Source organism: Seriola lalandi, unplaced genomic scaffold (assembly GCF_002814215.2).
Source record: "Seriola lalandi dorsalis isolate HSWRI2012SDOR001 ecotype SW California unplaced genomic scaffold, Sedor1 jcf7180002054562, whole genome shotgun sequence".
NCBI lineage: Eukaryota > Metazoa > Chordata > Actinopteri > Carangiformes > Carangidae > Seriola > Seriola lalandi.
In genome coordinates, this window is record NW_019525115.1 from 246,031 (window position 1) to 270,053 (window position 24,023).

The window sequence follows — 24,023 nt, forward strand, 5'->3', positions numbered from 1 at the left end:
ATGTACTCATTTGTCTAAAAAGCTCCCTTTCTGCTTACTGTCATGCCCACCCCGTCAAACCAGAGACATTATAAGAACTTCACTAAAACTTAATCACCCAATTAGTGTGTGTGTGCTTTTGTTATTGTGATTTAGAGGGAAAATTAAGTAAGAAAATAAAGTCAAGTAAAAAGTTGAGAAAAAGCGACTGTAATGAGTAACATGTTGACACCAATCATTACAGGTTCACGAGCTCATGAATAAGCATAATGAAAAGATACCAAGTGCTGTATTGTCTTCTGAATAATCTATCCACTAGACATACTAATGTGTTTTACATTGGGTCAGCATCAATTGTGCTGTCTTTTAATTATTTCAGTTCAGTTTGTGCATTTTAATTTTAGTGCAATCCATCAACCATCTTTACTGTCCATTGGTTTCCTTTTTTGAGCATCAATTCTGCTTTATTCTTGGCAGCCACTGTCCCACTACCACAGATATTTTCAGAGACTTATAATAAAAATATATCCACCACTTAAATGTTTAATGTGCCAAAGCCTCTTGTTTGTTAAAAAAAAAAAAAAAATGTAATGAAACTTGTCTTTACCAAAGACAATCATAGCACAGAACACAGACAAGTCAGCTCTCATTTTTATACTTTTATTGTGTTTTGTTACAAAAACAGCTGTTTTAATCAAAGAGACCGAAGCCCATGTCGTCATCGGACTCCTCGGACTCTTCCTTCTTCTCCTCCTTCTTCTCCTCCTCCTTGGCTGCAGGGGCAAAGCAAAAAGGTAATGGTTAAAGTTTAAGATGTAGAATATGCATGCTCTCCTTTGCAGTTGAACTCTGGGACATTTCTGACAATTCAAACACTTGGCCAAAAATGTGAGATAATCAGCGTATGCAAAGTTCCTATATGGTGAAGACTTGTTTGAAAGGTTTTCTCTTTGAATCAAGCAAAGTCTCACACCAGTTAGCAAATTGTTCACAGGTTCTTCAGCTTGTAATGTCAAAGCCATAAGCACATAACTAATTGTTAGACTAAGAAAAAAAAAAAAAAAAACAACCCAAAAAACCTCCAAACCTAATTACCAATTTGTGGAAAGTTTGACTCAAGACGGTAGAAAACCCTTACTAAATCAAAATGTCTAGTTACCTGGGGCGTCACCAGTAGCAGCAGCAACTCCAGCAGCTGGGGCTCCAGCGGGAGCGCCACCTCCGGCTCCAACATTGCAGATCAGGCTGCCGATGTCAATGCTGGACAGAGCCTACAACAAGTAAAACATTCACAGGTCAGTGTCGCCTCACTTAAAAGTGCTTATTCTTGTGAATGACGCATCTGGATCCCTTCAAACTTGATACTGAGCTTACTGTACATAGAGTCAGTCTCTATACTAACAGTATACAACACAGCAGTCATATATAACATACACTGCAGAACATTTCCTACATATCAGTGCTTCAACAAGTTTCATTTAAATGTGTAAAAGAAAAAAGAAAGGTGCCAATAACTGGATGTAAAACACCAACTACCACCTCATGCACACTCTTCAAAACTTCAGAAAGTGACAACTTAAATAAGATGGACCAGAGAGAAACTGGATTGTTAACATAGGCAACATGTAGGAAATTCACACAGTACAGCTATTATATAATTTAGTCCTCATATGTGATGTACTATAGCTACAGTGCCAGTGATCTACAGTATTACACCTTAGGACACTTGAGGGTTAGATATCTTTCTTAAATTATACAGGATTATTATTTTTTCACTTGTAATGGTCAGTTGAGTTCTAAACACATTCAGTCTGTGGAACATGTAGACCCCAAGACTTGTTGCCTGTGGAAAAGATTTTGGAGCTGCACTAACTTAACTCTGGCTGTAGATTAGTTGTCTCTATTCTACTATATACAACAGCGTTGTCTGTTAAAAATTTTAACTCAGCAGAGACCACTCCAAAAATCCTACAGTTTTAAACCCTGCATGTGCAGCATCCCTCATTTAATCAACATTGATCTCTTCAGATCACCATGGCACACCAGCATTTTGACATGTGTCCATCTCTTACCTTGGCAAACAGACTTGGCCAGAAGGGCTCCACAGTGACTCCAGCAGCCTTGATCAGAGCATTCAGCTTGTCCTCCTGCAGAAAAGACATCATTGCAAAATTATACAGCTAATACCAACTTTACACATGATTTTAACATGTCTGAGAAAAGGCTGCAAGTGATGATTATTTTCATTATCAGTTGATCTCAATTTGTAGTTGTCTATAAAAAGGACAAAATGGTAAAAAAAAAAAAAAAATGCTACAGATTGTCACATTTGAGAGGCTACAACTGACAACTTTTATTAAAATAGTATCTGATTAATCTGTCAATCTATTAAACTATTGATTGTCACTATTCTCAGAAAGCAAGATTATTTACTGCTTCCAGGTTTAAACAAATGTGATAAGTGGTTGCTTTACTTGTCTTACTCATTGTAAATTAAATACCTATAGGTTTATACTGTAAACTGTGGACACAAGTGATTTGGAGAGACATTTTTTAACTATTGTGTGACAACTAAGACTACACTAGTCAACAGAAAAATAACTGACAGTTTAACTGCTAAACACATTAAGCATTGACACTCACTAATTAGTTATTGCTAAAATACAACATTGAGATTTACGTGCATCAAGTTGTGCACTGTGGTAATTTAAGCAGCCTGTCCTCATATTGATGTTGTGCTGCACCCACGTGTACCAACTACTACCACAGGGCTATGATTAATGTAGCAGAGGAGACGCACACCAGAGATCCCATACCTGTGTAGGTTAACATTAAATTTATACTCCTGATACTAAATGCATGGTGTGCTATTGTGGTTTCACTATCTTAGCATTAGCAACCATTGAGTGAAAGGCGTATCTGTAGCTTCAACTATTAGTTTAGATGTGAAACATGTGGCGAGTGACAATAGCTTGAGCCACATATTTTAATTTAAAACACGAGTGTCAGAAAACAGACATGCTGCCCTGATACAGAAACGTGGTCTTAAGTCGGCAACAAGCATGCCGCCATTTTGACCGGTAGATAGGGTTGTTTTGACATCTGTACACTTTAACTCGTATTTATCTCGTATCTTAACATATATAGTACTATCCCAGTTAGTCAATCGAGTTCTTATCTCGGATTTATTTAGGGCTTTCACCACCACATTACACCCCCGGAGCACTGAAGACATTACGGCTGACGGCAGCCGGGATACTTACGGTGACGGTGACTTCATCGTCGTGGAGGATCAGAGCGGAGTAAATACAGGCGAGCTCGGACACGGAGGCCATTGTAGATGGTTATTTTTTTGTTTATGGCGTCGGATGCCTAAATTTGACGGTGCTAGTCGCCGGATTGTGGGCCTTAGCTTCAGACGAAGAACCAAGCACCTTAGGCACGATAACTTCCAACAGCGGAAAAGGAGGGGGAAAGGGCGGGAGCTTGAAAAATATACTCTGCGTCAGGGCTGCGTGACTTCGACGTCAGTACGTACACAAAGTGACGACAGACGTGATCGCCTCTCAATCTTCTCCTAACACGAATAGATTTTTCCGTTAAATTGAAAATACAAACACACTAAATTAAAATGTGAAAAATAATTAAATTGTCCACACATTATTCCTATTTCTTCAGGTAATACTGTAGTCTTTGTTTTATCTTATCTGTGTGTGTGTGTGTGTGTGTGTACCATAGACTGTATACAGTGTGTACATGCAATAAATACATAGAATATAGTATCTTATGTATTTTAGTCTAGTAAGATAACACATCAATAGGATTTAGCAACAAAAACATAAAATACAATATGTGCATAAATTATAATGTATTCATTAATTATACATTTATTATCTAAACAAATTAGTTTTAAGTTGAGAACTTGTCAGCAGTATGTATTAAAGAAGATCAAATGTGTGCATATGGTGCACTTATTAAACCACTAGAAGAAGGTATATCTTTAGAAATGTGACACAGTGCCAGTCTATATGCTGCTATTATCATTTACATCTAAAACTGAAGAATACAGTATGTACCGTTTTTTTTTAATTTTTTTTTTTATAAAGGTTTTAAATCCACTGCAAATGACATGTTCAGTCAGTCAATTTTATTTCATCTCAATCAAAAACAAACAGCACAATAAGTAAAACCATTAGGCTGAACATAACATTAGAACTATGGCAGAAAAATCTAAATGTGACTGTAAATCCAGATCTAGTAATACTTTCCATAAGTCTTACCATTTACTGTTTCCCTCACAATGTCAGTGTCTATTTAAAAACATCAGATGGACCATTTATGGTGAACATATAAAGCTCACAAACAGTTCAAAGAATCATTCTCACATTTGGCACACACAGATTTTCTTGGCCCTGATATGTAAAAAAATACTCGAGCAGGTAAAACTACAAAAGTAGAATGGATGTAAAGGACAGTATGGCTTTCGGTGGTACTCTCCTGTGTTACGGTGTGATAAATGTCAGTATTAATTTACATGTAGACAGAGCAAGAGACAACAGATTCTGTAATTATTCCCAGAGTTACCATATGTTAGCTTTGTCTACATGATAATTTGGGATAAAAAATTTGAAATTAAAAAAAAAAAAACAGCCTTTTTATAGTTTCATATACCTTCTAAAAAAGCACTAAAATTCTGCACATCACTATCCACCTTTGCCTAATTAAATTTTACCATACCGAAATTACCATTTTTCAATTTGTACAGTGTTCACTTCAACATCCAAGCTGTAATTAGGACTGGCAAACCGATTTTTGTGAGAGCTCTGGTGTTTCAGACTTGGTGCTTATGGTATAATAATGCCTGAAAAAGGAAACATTAGGGATATATTTGTCAAAGCAGTATTTTAAGCTCCCTGCAGTCACAACCATGTTGAGTTGATATGATAGCTATATTTTCAATCATCTTGGCAGGTATAAAATGCAGCGCTTGATTGTTATTTTACAACTCCTAGATACACTGTGTTTCAGTATCTGTTCCTCAAAGCAGTCTGAACCAGGCTCTTCTCAAAACGTACTCTGTCAGTTAACTGGCATTTGTCAACATAAAATCATTTAAAATTATAATAATCCCTTTTTGACATGGCAATAAAATTCTAAAGATACAGTATCTACAGTGGTTCTCAAGAGGCATTACAACAAACAAAGAACGTGACTAGTGCTGTGAACTGACATGATGTGTGGAAAAAAGCTAGGAGCAGAGTATATGGCCAAGAGGTCTCAAAGCTACCACCAATACCTACTATAGCAAAGTTACTATAGTCATCAGTGTACTATTTCATATCAGAATTGAGCAGTGTCTGACCTGTTGTGGGCTCAGGTCTTGAGCAGGGTGCCAGCCATTCACACCAATCACAAACACATTTTTTTCCATGTTGTTGCGTCAGTTTGAAAAGAGTTACAGATTCAGCTTATTGTCGATCTTCCCTTTGAACGCTTTGCACTATAGGACGGGGTGAAAAAGTCACAAATCACAAGGATGTCGATGCACCTGGACCATTTACAACTAACTGACCAGAAACAAAAATATTTTTCCCCTTTGCACCTGGACCATTAAACCAGCTCAGTTGATGCCAGATGAGATCCGTGGAGGAGACAGGTTTGGCAGGAGACAAAACCTGCAGAAACCACATCATGGAAGCCAATAACCTGTCTTTCCTCTTTAGTCCCTGTGAGTCTTTCCTTTGGGTTTGTCATCGTAAGAAACCCCATATTCATTTACTCTTGTCTTGTCCACTGGGTAGAGCCTGAGGATGGAGACAGAAGCAGAGATTTAGAGTGGAAAACTGTTGGGATTATTTTGCAGACAACTTTTGAAACAAGTGTGCGTGCGTGCGTGCGTGCGTGCGTGTGTGTGTGTGTCCGTCCATGTACCATCTCTGGTAGAGGTAAATGAGAAACACGACATCATCTCTGAAACAGGCCAGTCTGTGAGACGTTGGCATGGTGATGATGAAGGCAAACACATCGTCGATGAAGGTATTGAATGCCTGGTAATGATCAATAAATATCAATTAAAATTCAACAAAAAAATAACAATCCAGAGCATGAGCCATGGTAAAAAACCCCCAAAAAACATTTTCAGCAGTCCTCTAACTGAACAATGACAATCAATTTTTTTGCAGTCACCTTATACATAAAGGCTTTCCAGGGCAGGTGGGCCACAGATTTCAACTGTTGAATAAAGAACAGAGAAGAATAAGTTAGTTTCAACTTTGTTTTGTTTCTAAGAGCTGGAGGAACTACCTGACCAATGTTGTGTTTTGCCAGCAATTTTGCCCTCCTCTGAAATCATAAGTGACTTTGTCTTTAAGGTACATTTATTTGATCTATTACTCCATTTTAAAATAGTATGAAACATAACACAGTATCTTTGATATACTGACCTTATAGTTGACAAACAGTTGAGGAAGCATGAAGAGGAAGCCAAAGGCATATACACCTGTAAAGGTTACAGAACATGTTGATTAACCTTTTCTTCATAATCACATAATGTAAGGCAATGGTGATGTAAAAAATGTATTAATTGATAAGGTAAAAGGTATTTTATCTTACCATTCACTAAACTGTTGATCAGCCATGAGTACCAGCTATGACAGGGAGAGAGAGACAAACAATCAAGACAGGTAATGACTGGAAGACACATGGCATAATTACCATCATGAAGTAAAAATTGTGCTTCTTATGTACACACACACACCTACCTCTTGTATCGTAGGAATATTAGAGCATACACAGCCCCTCCAATACACAGTGGATACAAGAGGTATGACAGATACTTCATGGCCTACAGAGAAAGACACGGTATGTTATGATTAGCTTACATGCCTGTATTATATCATTATTCATGGCAGCAGTATGGTTAGTTCTGTATGCATGTGTAAGTGTGTGAGCCTATTGTTTCTTACCAGAGTATCGTACTCTTCTGTTCTCCTCTCTGATTCATCTAATTTCCCAAACTGTTCCAAAAATAAAAAGAAACACAGAAATACTCAGAATTAGCATGTTTTGATACATTTTTTTTAATCTGCAAAACTGTGAAGTCAGTAGATGAACATGGCAATGAACATAATGTACTGATAGAAAGCAGCATCGCTCTGATGGTCCCCATAACAATTAATTTACCATCGAGGAAAACTACATAGGATACACCTACCAGGAATGTTGGTTTGCCTCCTTTCCAGAAAACTTGGATCTTAAAGGCCTTCTTCACTTTCCACACCTGCAAAAAATAAAACAATCCCAAAATACATATAATGAATTCTTTTAAATTAAACTTAATACTTCCTTTGTTAAAATTGCTGTGTTTTTTACTAAGGAGAGGGGACTTTCAGAGAGGTGTGGAGCCAATGGAGCTCTGCCCTAATGTGGCAAATATTAAATATTATTTTAGGCGTCACATACAAAAAAATATATTTTTTACATTTTCAGCTGTATCAGTCACAAGTAATGTAAAAGCCATAATGTCAATATAAAGTAGTTGTAGAATTCGTCTAAATACTAAAGCTAAGAAAAATAAATGAACTCCATCCTGAATATAAATTCTCTTTTCAGAGACATTACATATTGTTTTGAATATTGATGATTAATCCATTTAAACGTCTCTGTGTAGTTATGAATCTATTAGATTTATGAGTGTGTGTTCCCAGTATTTGTGAACTTACTTCGATGATAGTGCCGATCCCAGCAGGCACAAGGACAAGCAGGCTGGTCTGCTCATCAAACAAATAGAGGAAAATCACTATGGTGCTGAAACATCGCCACAGCACTGAAAGACAGAACACAAACACAAAGTTTTATGCAGTGACGGCTTTGCCCAAATTAGTGAAACACTGCTGATGAATCATTTGGTCTAGACTTTCTATAGGTAACACTTAATCCAGCAGAAGATAAAAGCATTTCCATAATTTCAATGCATTTACAAGGTAATAGGGTTATACTCAGTCCATTCCAATGTTCTTATGCTTACTTTCAAAATCAAAATCCATAAATCAAGCATCTCACAAAACCAGACGTGAGGATTAACACAGTTCCAGCACAAGAGAAAGGTCAAAACTATTCAGAATCATAAAGTACAGACAAAGTGCTCTTATTTATACTGCTGTGAAGCAAATATTGCCTCACAACATTTTGCAGATGGCTAATTCTTGCCATTAGCTGCCAGCAAACGTGCGTAATGCATCTGAGATTGTCAAGGTGAGTAGAAGGATGCAGGATGCAACATCTGGCCACCCAGTAGCCCCGATTCACTGAGTCAGATTGTACAACAACACACAGATGGTGCCTGGTTTCTTGTAGATTCAACCATTTTACGTTATTTTCAAAAGGTTTGTTTACCATTTGTTCCTTATCCTATATTACCTTTTTTTATTGTTTGAATGGTGTACTGGCAGGTCGGCGAAAAACAAGGTGACCTACCTGCTTTGCTCGACATTCCCACCATGCTTTTCTTCTGCTTCCAGAAGCTGATGTCGTTCTTGAAGGCCAGGAAGTCAAAGAGGAGCTGAAAAAACAATAGACAGATAGCAATAGTCACATACTTCATATGTTTCTGTTATTGTTGAGGTGTCAATACTTATATTTCAAATGTGTTGCTATCCTTATGTTTAGAGATGAAAGTTAAGAGTGGGTGAATGTTTGCTTTTTACAAACATATTTCCTAAAGCATACCGTATGTACACCAATTGCTTAAAATCAGACTTGCATCAATAATTGATGATGCGGTATTTGGTGGTTATGCAATTTTAGCATTTAGGACTGTATGAACCTTTGTTTAGCCTGTAATACTGACATTTTGTGTTGAATGGAAAGTTCCACTTCAAGAAAACCCAGTTATTCTAGTGAATCCAGCTATTATGTCAAAAAGTCAAAATGAGAGTATAAAAAATGCTAAACATATGTTGCAGTATTTTAAGTTGAAAAATCCTGCAACGCAAAGCAAATGCAAAGATTTTTGCATTTTGCCGAGTGTTTCTCAGCTCTGTTCTATTTTACTCTATTCTAGTCTAATGTGGTGTAGAGCTCTGAAGTCAGACTTACATGGAAGGCGGCTACAAAGAAGGTCAGAGCCAGGAAGTACAGGTTGGTATCCACAAAGATCCCTTTAATCTCATCAGCATCCTTCTCTGTGAAACCTGCAACACATACAGGGACATAGACAGAAATACATTATTTGAAGAGACCAAGGCATGTATGTGTGTCGGTGTGTGTGACAGGGAGAGCAACAGACCAAACTGCTGCAGAGAGTAAACAGCGTCCTGCATATGGATCCAGAAGCGTAGTCTCCCCAGAGAGATGGAGTCGTAAGAGATGGTCAGAGGAAGCTCCATGGAGGTACTGTTGATCTCCTACACACACACACACACAAACACACACACAAACAAACACACACACAAACAAACACACACACAAAACCTTTCATCAAGGACTGTATATTATTCTGAGGCAGGAAGCAGTTCATAGCTGGAGGCAGTGAAAACAAATTAATTAAGGGTCTGGATCATGATACCAGCCTTGATTCATACAATAGAATGGTCATAAAATAAGTTTTTGCATTTTATTCTAATAAAGTTCAACAAAAACTGTGAATTTAAAATATGCCTTTGGAGGCTACCAGACAGACTGTTGCAGTGTGTTACATAATATTTATTTAAAAGTTCAAACTTACCACAAGGTCTTTGACCCGGTTGCTGAGCTCATCAACAAACAGCAGAGGTAGATACACCATCTTTTTCCCATTTTGGAATCTGAAACACAGAAAACAAAACATCTTCTGATGTCTTTTGTACTCTGTGTAATCCATTAGTAGTACGACTAAAACCCCAGTGAAACCACTTCATTCAAACTAACAGGGAAATCTGTATTCTGTCCCAAATTGCATGAATCTGAGCATATTTTCTAATATCCCTTGTACCTTGTACATGCTCGGACCATGCGTTTTCATTCTTTGAGAGCACTGTGTGTGTGTGTGTGTATGTGTGTGTGTGTGTGTGTGTGTGTTAATTCATTATCTTACACTCTGAGGTATCTATGGACATCACTTGGCAGGTATTCTTTGTCAAACAGGAAGTGGTCGCCAACAATGTTGAGCGTCAGGCGGGAACGCCAGTGGGAAACTGGGTGATCCGATGTGGAAGTGGCTCCACTTCCAACTCCACCCCCTGCTGCAGGGTTACCGTCACCATGCTGCGTCTGCTGAGGTTCTTCTTTCTGACCCTACATTATGTAGATAAAACAAAAAAAAAAAGGTTTACTCTCAAAACGAGTTAAGATTTGTAATTAAAGTATCTTCAGAGCATTGACAAATTGACAAATAACAATTAAGAAAACCAAAAACCTGATCACCCTTAACACATACATGTGTTTGATCCTCGCCGGATATCAGGGAGATTTCAGGCGGTTTAGGGACCATGTACGTGGTGACCTTAGCCACCAAGTGGACCTGCCGTGGATCTGCCCAAGGAGTGATGCCGGCTTGATGGACAAATATCAGTGCATATAAAGTTCCATTGTTACGGGTCTTCTTAGGGAGGGAGACACTGACTATCCTGGAAGAGAGAGAGAGAGAAGACATGAAAAAAAAAAAAATGTTTAATACAGTTTCATAATTTTGTCTACAATGGACTTAATTTGATGGATAGCTGCTATAAAGCCCAGTGTGATATGGTTGAAACAATAGCATAATCATAAGATTTTATACTACATGTCAGAATATGTCTGCATGCATTACACTGGTGTTGTTTGAAAAAAACTGCATGCTAATGTTATGCATTGTGTATTTAAAAACCTGAAATACTGATCTGCAAGTGTTTTATAAATCATTGTTATAATGAATTTAGGTAACACTGCTGTTACAATACTTAACCAATCAGATGTGAGGACAGAAAATACAAATTTTCCCATTGTCACTAAAACATGCAAGTCGCACCAACCTCTCAAACTTGCTGTTGACATCAAAGTTCTCCTCTTTGTGGATCAGGGTATGTCCTCCCTCTCCATTGGGCCGCAGTGCAGTGTAGATACTCAACTAGTAAAACACAGAGCGAGATATTACAGCTATTATTACATTATTATTTAAACTTATTAAAATGATTATTCAAACTGGAACATTGTTCCTACCCACTTCTACTCAAACCAAACCACCCACACAGACAACTGAACAGAAGACAAACAGCAATCAAAACTGATCAGTCAGTGAGACCAGATCCATCTACGCATCCACATAACTGACCTGTAGTTTCGGGTTCCCTGCCAGGTAGGGTGTGATACAGTTGTCACCTTTGGGGCTGTCGCAGGGTTTGGTGTACACTATCCCGTACATCACCCAGCAGGTGTGGAGCACGTACACTACAAACACCCCCACGATGAGGGTGGTGAACGATGTTTTCAGAAACATGATGCTTGTGTTGTATCGTTGTCTCCCTCGGCTAGCTGAGGAGCAGGGCCATATGTCTGCGAATGAAGAGTCACAGTTGGAGGATAAGCGGGTAGTATGATGTTTAAATGGGATTTGATATGACTAGGTCAGAGAAGAATACTTAAATGACATCACTTGAGTTTCCTGGCTTGGGCTTGGAGAATTAACAGGAGTAGTAAAAAATTCATACTGATATGGTGAGATGAAAGAATGGTGGTGAGAGTGAGCATTTGTTCATTAACTGGCAGAGGTGTCTCTGTTTAAATTCCATGCATTACCAGTTAGTCACCTTAGAAATGAAACTAAAATGCATGGCCAAAAGTATGTAGACACAAAGATTACACCCATAAATAATTTTAAAGCATCTCATTAAATATTTATGGACATTAATATGCTACTATGACATTCTCCCCTCTTGCATCACACCCCTCTCTCCCTCCTTGTTCGCCATTTGTCTATGCACTATCAAGCATCCAATAAAGGTAATATTTATACATATAATGTTATTTGAAAAATAATAAAATACCAAAAGTACATAAAAGTATGTGGAAAGGGTATCAAAAACTTACAGCTGGTCAAGAACATTTGCCAGAAGTTGCTCCTCTGGTCATTGTTAAACTATTCTGGCTAAAACCGAAAGATGAATTGACAGCAGCGCCTCACATCTAGTCAGACTATTTCTGACACTGACAGACACATCGTATTCACATAGATTTATGCAGCTGTCATTTCAAAATAAAAGACTTATTGTGAACACTTTGGTCATAGTTGTCAGGCTTATGTACCACAGATTTATTATTCAGCTGCCTGAGGTTACAGTAAATAACCACCAGTTATTCGCTGTTTGTGTTGACTGACCACCATTTGATTGATTGTAGGCGGGCTAGAGACAATTGTTAGTCCTTAAAATTATTTAAATTCTGAGACACTTGCTGTCAAATGTCCATATGGCTGATTTTCCTGGGTTTAAGATCAAAGGATTTGTTTTCTAATGTTTCTTCAAATCTGTTGTTTTCAACTCATCCAACACTGCGTTTTTATACTTATTTTTATCTCATATGTTGTGGCATATAATGGAAGCAAGAGTCTTTAAAGTTAAACATACCGGTGTTTAATCCTGCAGGTTGTCAGTCACAGGACCTTCGCTGGTGGCTATCTGTCCATTCACTTTACCGTTCTTGCCAGGTAGTTAAACGCGACGACATCGTTTCTTCAAAACCGTCCACCGCTTTTATCTGAACACATCTGCCGCCTACTCCTCTGGCTTCTCCATTCAGGGGAAAAAACAGGTATGGCCAAAAACTGTGAACTGAAAGCGTGAGGTGGATCTATATTTCCGCCATTCACTTCCTGGTTGATTTTGTTGGACGGGATTTTAGGGGAGTAGTAACGCGAGACTAACGTCACCGAGAAAGACCAAACAAATCAATTATTTATTCCAAATAAGAGCTATTCTACATTACTAACATCTATCAGAATTTTGGGTAAAGTTGATTATTTACTTATATTTATGACTATAAGGTTGGCTTGGCTTGATGCAATTTTTGATGGGTTTGAACGTCCTTATCATCGACACAGTTCTTATCTCTTTACCGCTTATCCTTATCTGTTAGCTGCAGTTTATAAGTTGTGAGTGTGTTTGTCTAAGGGTATGGTTTCTGCTCTTTGAAATTATGTCGCTGTTGTCCTGTGTGCACAAGGATGCTGTGGAAAAGACAGTGTTACTTCTCTGATGGACCACTCTATAGAAATGAAGGTCGGATAAACAAATATAGCCTGCTGATTAGTTGCTAGGGCAGTCAAATCAATCAATTAATACAGCAAACACAGATGATGTTGGGATGGCCCGCTTCACTTCCTGTTTGGGCTGACCTTTGTGAGTGGTCCTTTCTCCATTTTCGGGAGTGAAGCAGGAAGTGTATGAATGATTACTACCACCTGTGCTGGCTGTTCATAAGTTATAAAAGTAAGTGGATTCAGTCAGTCTTTGTCGCTCTCTCTCTATCCCTCACTATACCACTGATGTTGCTGATTAATATACTTCACATTGCCTTTAGTTCATTCATATTTTGTCAAAATAAATCTTTAGTTAGAAAATCATGTGTGAATCCTTTCGTTTGGAGCAGGTTGTGACCATATCAGTATCTATTAGTTTGGTTATTTGATTAATGGACAGAAGTGTCAGTATCAGATAATTTGTGCGTGCATTTATCTCAACATTAAAACAGAGTGCCGTGACCCGGATTCGAACCGGGGTTGCTGCGGCCACAACGCAGAGTACTAACCACTATACGATCACGGCGCGCCACCAAGTCCTGTACGTGCACCTCAACAGGTAGAATTATTGACAGAATTCCGTGCTGAGATTGAAGCGATTTTAATTGATCTTGAAGATAGGCTATTTATCAAAATTCTTAAATAGGCCTATATTCCTTAACTCTTTGTTCTTTAAATACGTCTGAAATTGTTTATCAGTCTTATTTCATTTTTTGGCTCATATCTTTATATATCTGTCTTTTCTGTTCTTGAAACAAGTCGGCCAGAAGCCAAAAACCTGCCATTGAAGGCTGTGAAAGAGGAGCTCACAGAGGGGGCGGGTTTCTCCTCGAACACACGTGCGGAGATGTTGGCAGAGCAACGTATCGCTGTCCCCGTCACCTTTTTGTCAGAAGCAGAAACAACCTGGACGTGAGGTAAAGAAAGCAACAACACTTAGGTCATCGTGTCTCTGCATGAGCGCAGGTCTCTCTGCCAAAACAAGCTGCCGTGACCCGGATTCGAACCGGGGTTGCTGCGGCCACAACGCAGAGTACTAACCACTATACGATCACGGCTGGCCACCGAGCTGGTGGGCATGGGGAGGGACCTCGACAGATCCAAGGGGGCTCTTAGTTATAGGCCTCTACGTAATCACACTCTAAATAGACAATTAATGTAACTAACGGCCAACGGTTTATTTTGTATTAAATCACTTAATTTTAAATTCAGTGCTAGCCCTGTAAAACCCAGACATAGAAAAAAAGAAATAGCAAAAAAAAAAACTTTCACCCTCCAGATGTTGTAGGAGGCCTCTGATGTAGAAACTAAAGGGTTTTCGAATGTTTTAGGTTTTAATAAGTTTTTAGGAAAACGTTGTAATATCGCAACGTTGGGCCTCAGTGAGAGTAGAATTTCTGAATTTTTACTCACATTGTCTGAACATAAATACAGAGCAACTCAGGCTTCATTCGCAGGGTTCACTGCCTATTTAGCCCCATAATAGTATACATTGTGAATAATAATAACACAACAGTCATATCTTTATGAATAATCATTTATTAATTTAAAAAAACTAAATTTTATCATAGTCCACAGAGTGTAGAGTCAGTGAGAGAGACAGTGTGTAGACGGTCTCTTACACATACACACGTGAATATTATTAGTAGTAGATAACCTGAAAGAATAGATAAATGTTATTGTGTGACTGTGGAAAGGATTAGGATTAGGACTTGGATCTCCACTCTCAACACTTCCACCTCTCTGTCTGGCCTATTCTGTCCTCTGTTATAATACTAAAGAGTAGACAGAGTTTCAAATGCCAAAAACCATTAATTCATTTATTATTATGAATTCTGGTCTAAATTAGAAAAAATAACAGAGAAAACAAATATAAAACTTAGTTATAGTGAATCATTGCATATATTATATTTCTAATGATATTTTTTTCCATATGTGAACAAGTGAGAAGTTCAATGTCTCCATGTAATGTGTCAGGTGCACAGGCCATTGTAAGTAGCACAATGACCCAGTGTTGTAAAATCAAATTTGATGAATGTTTTCCACAATAACTTAACATCTTCATTTTCTAGACATTGTAATAAACACAAATAAAAATATTTCAGGTAATTTAATGGCTTGAATCTTGACAAATCCAGTCCAGTGAATCAAGGAGATGAGCTCGGAGGAAAGTTCGCAGGTAGTGTGAGTTCATGGTCAGATGACCGAACCTATAAAGACGTATTCTATCCAATAGCATCATGAGGATAAACAATAAGACCCACTGACTGTGAAAATGTAGTCTTTAGAAAAAAAAAACATTCAGAGATCTTTTTTTAGGATGGTTAAATGTGACGTTGCAATTTTGCAACACTGGGCTTGTGCAGAATACGTTTTGTGTGTTTGTTGTCTTGTCCTAAAAAAATGAGATGATGAAATGACATGCAAATTAAAAAAATGTTGCTTATATTCAATATTTTTAAGGAGAGCATGCTCATATTGGATTAGCATCATAGGCTTAAATTACCAATGCACAGAAATCATGTGGTGGTTGTCATTAGTATAATGACAAATTCACAGTATTTTAGACATGATTATAGTGTTAATCCGAGCATAACCAGCTTGGGTTGTGTAAGTCCTTTCTGTCTTGACTGCGCTTCCTACACCAAGGCGAGGAGATGTGCTGCATATTTTCCAGCTGCCCACACTGTTATTGTCCACCTGGGTGTTTACCAGCAAACATCCATTCAAACTCACTCTGACCCAACAGGCCCAACGAAACCGATATAAACTGAGGCATGGCCTGTTTAACATGGGGCTGTGGGATTTATGCAGAAATAAGTGATTTCCCTCTTAAAAATGTGGGGAATTATTTACTGAATTTATATCCATTAAAAGCACAGGTTATAAAAGCACTACATAAAACATTACATACTCCACATCCAACAATTTTGCAGAGGTCGTGTGTAAAACAGAGAGAGCGGGAATGATAACCTTGTTAATGCAGATTTGTCGAGGGCGGGCGGCCTGGGGGTAAAATAATTTAACAGCTAATACCAAATTCTCTCACGTAACCTCAGGGCAGAAAGTGCTAAAGTGATTTTTTTCCTCTACCTTGAAACAGCCCTTCACCTGTATTTGCCCGAAGATACAACGGTCACAGTGACATTTAACCAGTCACTTTTTGTCCCTAAATGACATCCAACCTACTTTACTCCAATCATTCCTTTGCTGAAGGTCGCCTGCCTGTGTGAGCTCAGGCCAGTCGCACTGACTTCAGTCTTAATAAAGCTCCTGCAGCTCTCTGTGTTTTTTTTTTTATTTTATTACCTGTATCACAGCCTCGTTCCTTGACCTACTGCAGTTGGAAGTGTCTTCTGTGTTGACGGGGACCTATGATTTGTCTGAGCGCTCCTCTGTAACCCCAGTGACTCCGCCATCAGGACACTGTATATGGAATGTACAGTAGCTGTGAACTGAGCTCTGTCATTCTGGAAGTGCTCTGTGGGCAAATTTCCCAGCTGAACATCACTTCATAAATCTGCTGGTGGATATTATTAGATGCATCAGCCAAGAGCCCACCTGTCTTTGCTGTTCCACTGACATAAATGTGCCCCCCCACCCCATGCCTTGATGTCTTTGCTTCAGCAGTAGCAATAATTCTCACTAAAGTCCAAAGTCTAAAAGATGAAAACAGATTTGTGTAGCAGAACTTTGTTTTTCCTCTGTTCGTACTTCATTAATCATCTCACAGCTCCTCTGTGTTATAAGCAACAACTATTTAGTGGACCCAGGAGCAGAGCACGGACTCAGGCGAGCAAGTTGAGGGCTGGATTTATTGTAAAGGGAATTGTGGCAGAGCAGGTAAAGGTGAAGGCTGGGAGATGAATGAGAGGCGGGCAGGCGATGAATGGCAGGGCGGTGAATCCGTTGATGGGAAAACAGGGCAGGAGAGATGAATGAGAGGCGGGCAGGCGATGAGTGGCAGAGTGGAGAATCCACCGATGAGGGAAGGAAACACGGCCATGAGTTGATGGCCATGAGTCTCTCTGAGGGGGCCCTGGGGGAAATGCTGCTTCCAGATCAGATCAATGCAACAGTACAGCATTAGTAAGGAACTTTACTGTCCATGTTAACTATCATATATGACAATAATGTCATATGATAATATATCAAATATCATATCATATCATATGTCATCAAAGAGGACATTTTTCTGCCGAACCAGTACTTTTTTTCTTTGATACTTTTATATTTTTGTACTTTTACTTAAATAAAGGATCTGAATAGTTCTGTCCATTCATCATTGGGATTAGATTTTCTCATTTATTATGAACCTTCATATTTAATGTTTCATGGGTTTTGAGTTTTAATTTATTTAATCCATTATTCGAATGATTGAAACTCTAATCAAAAAGACTGCATGAAGAAAAAGGGGTCTGCATTACAACCAAGCTTTCCAAAGAAATGAAACACTCAGTCTGTGTTTCTGAACCTTTGGGTGGGGGAGTATGTGCAGAGCAGTGCAGAAGGGAGAAATGTAAAGAAGAAATGGCACCTATTTAAACGTTTGACCAAGCGAAGGGCAGAACTTTCCCCTGATACATCCCATGTCCATTTACTTGTCAGAAGTGATTAAAAGGCTTCAGCCTATCCTGCACCAGAGATGTACTTGCTCCCTTCCCTCAGGAAACCGAAATCTCATACATTAGCTAAATTGCGTAATTCCTGCTCCCGTGTGATCGGGAGAGGAGGCACAGATCTAGCTGTTCCTCGGCCCCCGTTTGAGACGAAGGCCGACTAGACTCTCTGCTCTCAGGGCATCCCAACTCTGAAGCACCCAGTCAGGGAATTTTATGCCACTTCTCCTCTTACTTTTATTCATGAAAAGTCATTCGTTAATGTCACTTTTTGATTTAATGGTTGTGTTTAATCTATTTTATTTAATACAGGGGTGGAATTTATTCAAGTATTGTACCTACATTCAATTTTTACTTGAATTTCCATTTTGTACAACATTATACTTCTACTTCACTAAATTTAAATATTGTTTTTTATCTGCTATATAACAGCTGTAGTGTCTTTACAGAGTAAGCCTGTAAATACAAAACGTGATCACTTTACACAATTACAGATAAACTACTCTATCATTAAAATGTTTCTAACACGTTTATGTTTTAATGAAAATAGTAATTATGATTATTATTGTATCAATCCATTAATATGATATGATAATATAACTGACAAGGGCCATTCTGCAGTGTAATAAGTATTGTAACATTTGATGCTTTGACATTCTGCTACTTGCAATGGAGTATTTCTACCATGTAGTTCCTCTCATTTACTTAATTAGAAATTTGAATAGATTTCTAACTAAAACTTTGATATTTTATTGGGCAATATGACCTGGTTTGCAATGCTATGTTTTATTCATTTTTCAGAGCTAATTATTTTCATATTTTATTTGAAGTTGTGTGTTATGTTGAATGAATTTGAACTCGGATTGCTGTAATTATAAGATATACTTTCCTTTTTTGGTGACAAAATCAAGCTCATCCTGCTTTCAGGTGGAAGTTTTCCTTAATAAGTTAGAGTATAGCATTGTTTGTTGTTTCAAATCGTTTACTATATTTACAATTATCATGCATTTTTATTATAGCCTTGGCTGCAGTAGCTAAACGCTTCACCACTCAGTGGCGCAACAGCTCCACCTTCAAAAATCAGCCCTGCCAGTAACCACTCTGAGTCCGCTATCGTCTCTCTCTTTCTCAGTTTCCGTCCGTCTGTCTCTGTCCTTCCTCGATACTCTGCGATGATCCATAATCACCATTCCATGTGTCTCCATCAACATCCATCACTCTTTATGGAGTTTCTCAGTCAGGGGCACAGAGCAGAGAAATCAAGAGAGAGAAAACGACAGCCTTCCAGTCAGGGGCAGAGAGAAGGCTACTCAGCACTCTGTTTCCAGATGACCTCCCAGACAGAGCGAATGTGTCCCTGTCCACTTTCCATTTTCAATCACCTTTTGTTCTCCAACTGGGAGAGTCCCGCTGACTTGCTCACTTTATTTGAATAAATTGCTTTTTCACAGATACAGTAAATGTATATCACCTTTCTAAAGTTTTCTCTGAATCAAACTATTGCAGTAAGAAACAGATAACATTCGGTTATTTCATCCAGATAAAGGGACTTGATACTGTCCACAAACGTAGGAGTAGGCAGGTGTTGTTGTGCTTAATGAAATTAAACCTCCCTCTAACACAATTAGACTTACCAATATGTAAAATTTAAAATCAACAAAGCCAAAATGAAATTGGATATGTCATAAATTCACATCACATTATGTATTTTCAGGCTGTTTTGAGGAAGAGTTGAAAAACATTTTCTCCGCTTATCAACCACAGCAGCAGCAATCAGAGGAAGCACCAAGAAATTAACTAACAGCAAAGTTAAAGGTGCTAAAGACATGACAAGAAACGCTGGTGCCATTTTGTAAAATCCAACCGGCAGCTGTGATTTTAAGTTTGTACATGTGTGTTGCACTCAACAGCAAAGGTCCTATATGTGCCAGACTTCTAGAGAACCTTGATTAAAGCTTAGGTGGTGGAGCAAAGGTTAGTCACACCAGCAAGGGAGAACTGACCCTGTGGCTGTAGGAATTTCAGGTGCAGTGACTCTCATAAGAAGCGCTAAAAAAAAAACTTGCTGTTTGATATATTGCATTAGACTGACCCCCAAAACAATCTACTGTGTGTAGGTGTGTGTTGCAATGTCAGAAATTTCTTGTTTGTACATTCAGCTATGTATTATTCACATACATACATTTTTTTAAAAACTGGCTCACTGTGTTCAGAAAAGTCTGACTGTGTAAGATCGATATAAAATGAGGCCAAACGTGACAGGGCCAGTCTGGATTTTCTGTAATCTCTTAATTGCTGAGCTGTGATGTGTCTTTATTACAAAGCCCTTTTCAGACATGTAATATACCTGACACTAACACTGCTGGCTTCATCTGCCTGTCAAAGTAATAGTCACATAAATGTCTGTTATGGCTTTATTCATGACGGGGACTGTTACAGAAAGGCCACCAGAGGGAGCGGCGTCACAGTGTGTGGTGAGTTAGTCTGTAATGACATGAAGAAAGAAGACTGTTCTCTAGTCTCTCACGTGCTACATGAGGATGAGGGATGCTTAGCTATGCTTCTCATGTTGAATCTCCTGGATGAAACCCCCACCTTGCTATGAGTGGTTTTAAAAATGGGCTATATCTTTAAAAATACTTTGTTCCTTAAGTATCCAGATGATTAAATGTTAAACTTCGAAGAAAATAATGCTTTCTTGCTTCTTATTAGCCAAGGACTGCATCATCCTGCACAGGATTCAGGGACATGCACAGAACCTTCCTACAAGATACAGAGAGTTCTGCCAAGAGTACAGGTGCATTAAAGAATCTCTCTGTGACACGAACACTGTAGAGATAAGGTTGAAAATCATTGGAGTGGTCCTTTAGGCAAGACAGCTTGCATCAGTCAAGCTGTTCGATGCCAGACATTGGGGGTTGGGGTTGTAGGCTACTGAGTCGCAGCTCTCAGTTGTGAGTGAGTGTAACTTTGTGAGTTTGACGCAGGGGTGTTGCTGAAAAAGAGTGAGCGTGTTCACTCAACCTTTTCTGGGTCAATAACACTAAAAAAGCCACCAGTCTCCCTCCTCTCATCTCAGTCAAAGCTACTGCGTTAGTAATTTAGAGCGAGAGTAAAAGGAAAATAACTTGCCTCATTTAAATGCTAATTTGTCTTCAGCTGAAGATTCGGTACAATGGCAACAGGTTGGCAGAATATGGAATATATTGTGTGAGGGCTCATAGATCAGACACAAAGACAGTTTTTCCGACCACGTTTCCCCGTAAAAATCTTTTATTTCTTCATGCGTCTTTTGAGGCACCAGGAGTGCTGCGTAAATACACAGGAACCGGTGCTGCCGTGACTAAAAATCATTACTGATGCTTCTCTTTTCAATCACACCTCTGTCAGTGGTGACAGCGCTCTTGTTAAGGTGACCCGTTAATGCCGGAGGTGGGCTGCAGTCTGGCCACCTATACATGTTGCTTTAACCCTGAGGCCATACAGCAACACCCATTTTGTGCAATAGTCTCAAACATGCAGGCTATTTTTATGTTAGTGTATCTTAACTGGAAAATATGATGCTTAGTTGTAAATATTTTCAGGTATATTTGTCTGTTTTTTGACAAATACATTATTCGAATGTTTAAAGCTGCTTAAACTGGGGGTGGGGGGTTATTTTTGGTTTATTTAACATATATTTGATGTCTATTGCCCTTTCTTTGTTCTGTCCATCCATCACTTCCGTTCCTGCCTCTTGCCTGTCTTTCTTTCCTCCCTACTGTTCTGCCGTCTTGATGTCATCAGATGATTTCTTTTCAAATTCCTTATACAAACATTCCTTGTTCTTCCCTTTTTTTGCACCTTGCTTTCTCCCATCTTCTCTCATGTTCTGCCTGTTTATTTCTTTCTTTATTTCCTGTATTGTTGCTGTCTTTTCATCCCCTCGCTTCTTGTTCTTTGCGTCCTCCCCTCAGCCCTGCTTTCCTCCCATACCTGCCTACCTTTCTTGATGTCATCAACCTCCAGTATACTTCAACTGATCAAAAGGCCTATACACTTTTTTATCCTTTGACATTGTTCCCTTTTATATTTTGCTCTTTGCTCTCTTTCCTCCTCCCTCCCATCATTCCTCCCCTTCCTCCTTCCTTCCTGTCTTCCAACCTTCTGGTCTTCCCTCCTGCTTTTCTTCCTTCCTCCTGTCTGTCCTTCCTATTTCTGTCTTTTTTTCAATACACTTTTCCTCTCATTACTTTTTCCTTTCTTCCTTTCTTCACATTGTTTATTTTTATTATGCAACTCTTTTCTACTTGTTTGTCTCATTCCTTCCCAGCTTCCACCTACTGCCTTCTTCCTTCCCTCCTCCTTTCCTTCCTTCCCTCTTTCCCTCATGCATTGTTTCCCAGTGATTAGGTGGTGTCACGCTGAGGTTTCTTCTCACACACTGCCACTCTCCCACAATCTCCCACACTCCTCTTTTTAATTCCTCACATTTCTCCCTCGTTGCCCCGCTTTCTCACCGTCTATCTGAATCTTTAACCTCTTTCAATCTGTCTCTCTGAGTCACTCTCCGTCTCTGTCACTATTTCTCTCTCTCTGTCACTCTCCGTCTGTCTCGTTCCATCTTTCTCATTCACTCTGTCGGTCTGCAGCCACCCTCGCTCTGTCTCTTTGTGATTGAGTGAGTTGAGAAGTTAGTTGGATACCCTTGTACTGTCCACCAAGGTTAACCGAACACACACACACACACACACTGACCTCTGTGTGTACATCATTTCATTGGCTCTTAAGTCTTTGCGCTCTTGCTGCTATTTGACATGCTTGGCTTAATGTATGGTGAATATCTATTTTCACGCAATTACTTTTTGTGTGGCTGTGCAGGTGTGTGTTTGCATGATTGTATGCATGCATGCGTGTGTGCCTGTGTGTGTGTGTGTGTGTGTGTGTGTGTGTGTGTGTGTGTGTGTGTGTGTGTGCGTGTGTGGATGTGCGTCTGTATGTGTGACTTGCTCATTTAGATTGTGGACCGTATGAATTTCCATTACGCAGGGTTGACAAGGAAATGGCCCAATTTTTAATTGGTGAGGATTCGCCTGCGACACAAGGTCATTGGCTGATAATATGTCAATTATCTGTCACACAGCTGAGAGAACAAGCAGAGATGGAGAGAGAGAGAGAGAGAGAGAAAGGGGGAGGAGAAAAGAAGTGGAGAGGAGAGGATGGACATAGCCTCATTTGACCTGTCAGTTATCTATCCCAGTCGTGATCCATGAAAGGACCAGGACCCCCCGAGACACAAACACACACACGCACAAGGCAAAGTCACCTCCAGTCACAACAGCAGGAACTCTTCAAAGCACCAGTCAACTTGGTTTCTAATGCTGTCTTTCCCCTTTGATTTTGTCCACATGCAGGTTAAGAAGGTTGTTTTTATAAGCTGAGGAGATACAGTATATCGCGGGTTTTAATTTCATGGCTACTCATTAATCTCCATTAACCAAAATCATTTCATCATTTTCAAAATACCCTCAAAATTTTCAGACAAAAAGTAAAAACAAAACAAAACAATGTTGCTAGGATAGGATGAGCAAAACTGCTGCTAATACTGAGCAGTCAGCAGGTGTGCTAGGTGTCCTCGTCAGTGCTGTCACATCCACGCTGGGTACCGTGTAATTTTCTTTACTTTCAATCTTTCTGTCTGTATCGCTCCTCCTCCTCACCAGTAAATGTCTTGTCCACCGGCCGGTTGACTCAGCGTGACAGAAGGGTAATGCATCAACTGTCCACAAGAGATGAGAGAAAATGGAGATCTAATGATGGTTACACCCAGGTCACCATCGGCACATTGTCTGTCACTGTGTCTCTCATCCCTGTCAGAAAGTGTTGACGGATCAAGCATTTTTAGGCCAGTTGACTGTCTACATTTAAAAGTAAAAATGCCTAAAATGACTTGGCATTTAACAGTAGGTGGCAGCAAAACATCATTGCTGCAACGGTCAGTTATAAAAGAAAAAGAAACAGAAAAAACTTGTTTTCCAAACTTTTGCACAGCTCATCTTTGGCATTAGCTTCTTCCACCTTTGTGGCTGTTTTTTTTTCCCCCAGCAATTGTGTTTGGAATTTATTTGCAAATCGTAAACAAAGAAGTTGATTGAAATTGTCCTTCTTTACCCCTTTTTCTTTCTTTCTTTCTTTCT

At 39.1% G+C, this 24,023-nt stretch overlaps 2 protein-coding genes and 2 non-coding genes across 4 annotated transcripts; all 4 read right to left on the reverse strand.

The window, feature by feature from the left end:
* Positions 1 to 625: 625 nt before the first annotated feature.
* Positions 626 to 3,452, reverse strand: rplp1 (ribosomal protein lateral stalk subunit P1). Its single transcript, XM_023416220.2, has 4 exons — positions 3,243 to 3,452; positions 2,052 to 2,126; positions 1,139 to 1,250; positions 626 to 752 (listed from the first exon to the last, which is right to left on the reverse strand). The coding sequence occupies exons 1-4, from the start codon at positions 3,312 to 3,314 to the stop codon at positions 670 to 672; spliced, it is 342 nt and encodes a 113-aa protein (XP_023271988.1). The 5' UTR covers positions 3,315 to 3,452; the 3' UTR covers positions 626 to 669.
* Positions 3,453 to 4,111: 659 nt separating this feature from the next.
* Positions 4,112 to 12,819, reverse strand: clptm1l (CLPTM1 like). Its single transcript, XM_023416247.2, has 18 exons — positions 12,558 to 12,819; positions 11,267 to 11,487; positions 10,968 to 11,062; positions 10,394 to 10,583; positions 10,052 to 10,251; positions 9,704 to 9,782; positions 9,266 to 9,383; positions 9,076 to 9,170; positions 8,455 to 8,539; positions 7,701 to 7,804; positions 7,193 to 7,258; positions 6,945 to 6,995; positions 6,741 to 6,823; positions 6,592 to 6,626; positions 6,423 to 6,478; positions 6,166 to 6,210; positions 5,911 to 6,026; positions 4,112 to 5,783 (listed from the first exon to the last, which is right to left on the reverse strand). The coding sequence occupies exons 2-18, from the start codon at positions 11,429 to 11,431 to the stop codon at positions 5,699 to 5,701; spliced, it is 1,668 nt and encodes a 555-aa protein (XP_023272015.1). The 5' UTR covers positions 11,432 to 11,487; positions 12,558 to 12,819; the 3' UTR covers positions 4,112 to 5,698.
* Positions 12,820 to 13,682: 863 nt separating this feature from the next.
* trnah-gug (transfer RNA histidin (anticodon GUG)) lies at positions 13,683 to 13,754 on the reverse strand. The gene has a single exon. It is a non-coding gene; the product is annotated as a tRNA-His (tRNA).
* Positions 13,755 to 14,214: 460 nt separating this feature from the next.
* Positions 14,215 to 14,286, reverse strand: trnah-gug (transfer RNA histidin (anticodon GUG)). The gene has a single exon. It is a non-coding gene; the product is annotated as a tRNA-His (tRNA).
* Positions 14,287 to 24,023: the final 9,737 nt, after the last annotated feature.

What these genes read in the sequence shown, in the direction of transcription:
- rplp1 (XM_023416220.2), bottom strand. Translation starts at nt 3,314, where the DNA reads ATGGCCTCCGTGTCCGAGCTCGCCTGTATTTACTCCGCTCTGATCCTC. An exon ending in GGCCAAGTCTGTTTGCCAAG is followed by an intron (nt 1,251 to 2,051) that starts GTAAGAGATGGA and finishes TACTTGTTGTAG; the next exon opens with GCTCTGTCCAGCATTGACAT. An exon ending in TGCTACTGGTGACGCCCCAG is followed by an intron (nt 753 to 1,138) that starts GTAACTAGACAT and finishes TTGCCCCTGCAG; the next exon opens with CCAAGGAGGAGGAGAAGAAG.
- clptm1l (XM_023416247.2), bottom strand. Translation starts at nt 11,431, where the DNA reads ATGTTTCTGAAAACATCGTTCACCACCCTCATCGTGGGGGTGTTTGTA. An exon ending in CAGGGAACCCGAAACTACAG is followed by an intron (nt 11,063 to 11,266) that starts GTCAGTTATGTG and finishes GTGTTTTACTAG; the next exon opens with TTGAGTATCTACACTGCACT. An exon ending in TCTTTGTAGCCGCCTTCCAT is followed by an intron (nt 8,540 to 9,075) that starts GTAAGTCTGACT and finishes TTGTTTTTTCAG; the next exon opens with CTCCTCTTTGACTTCCTGGC.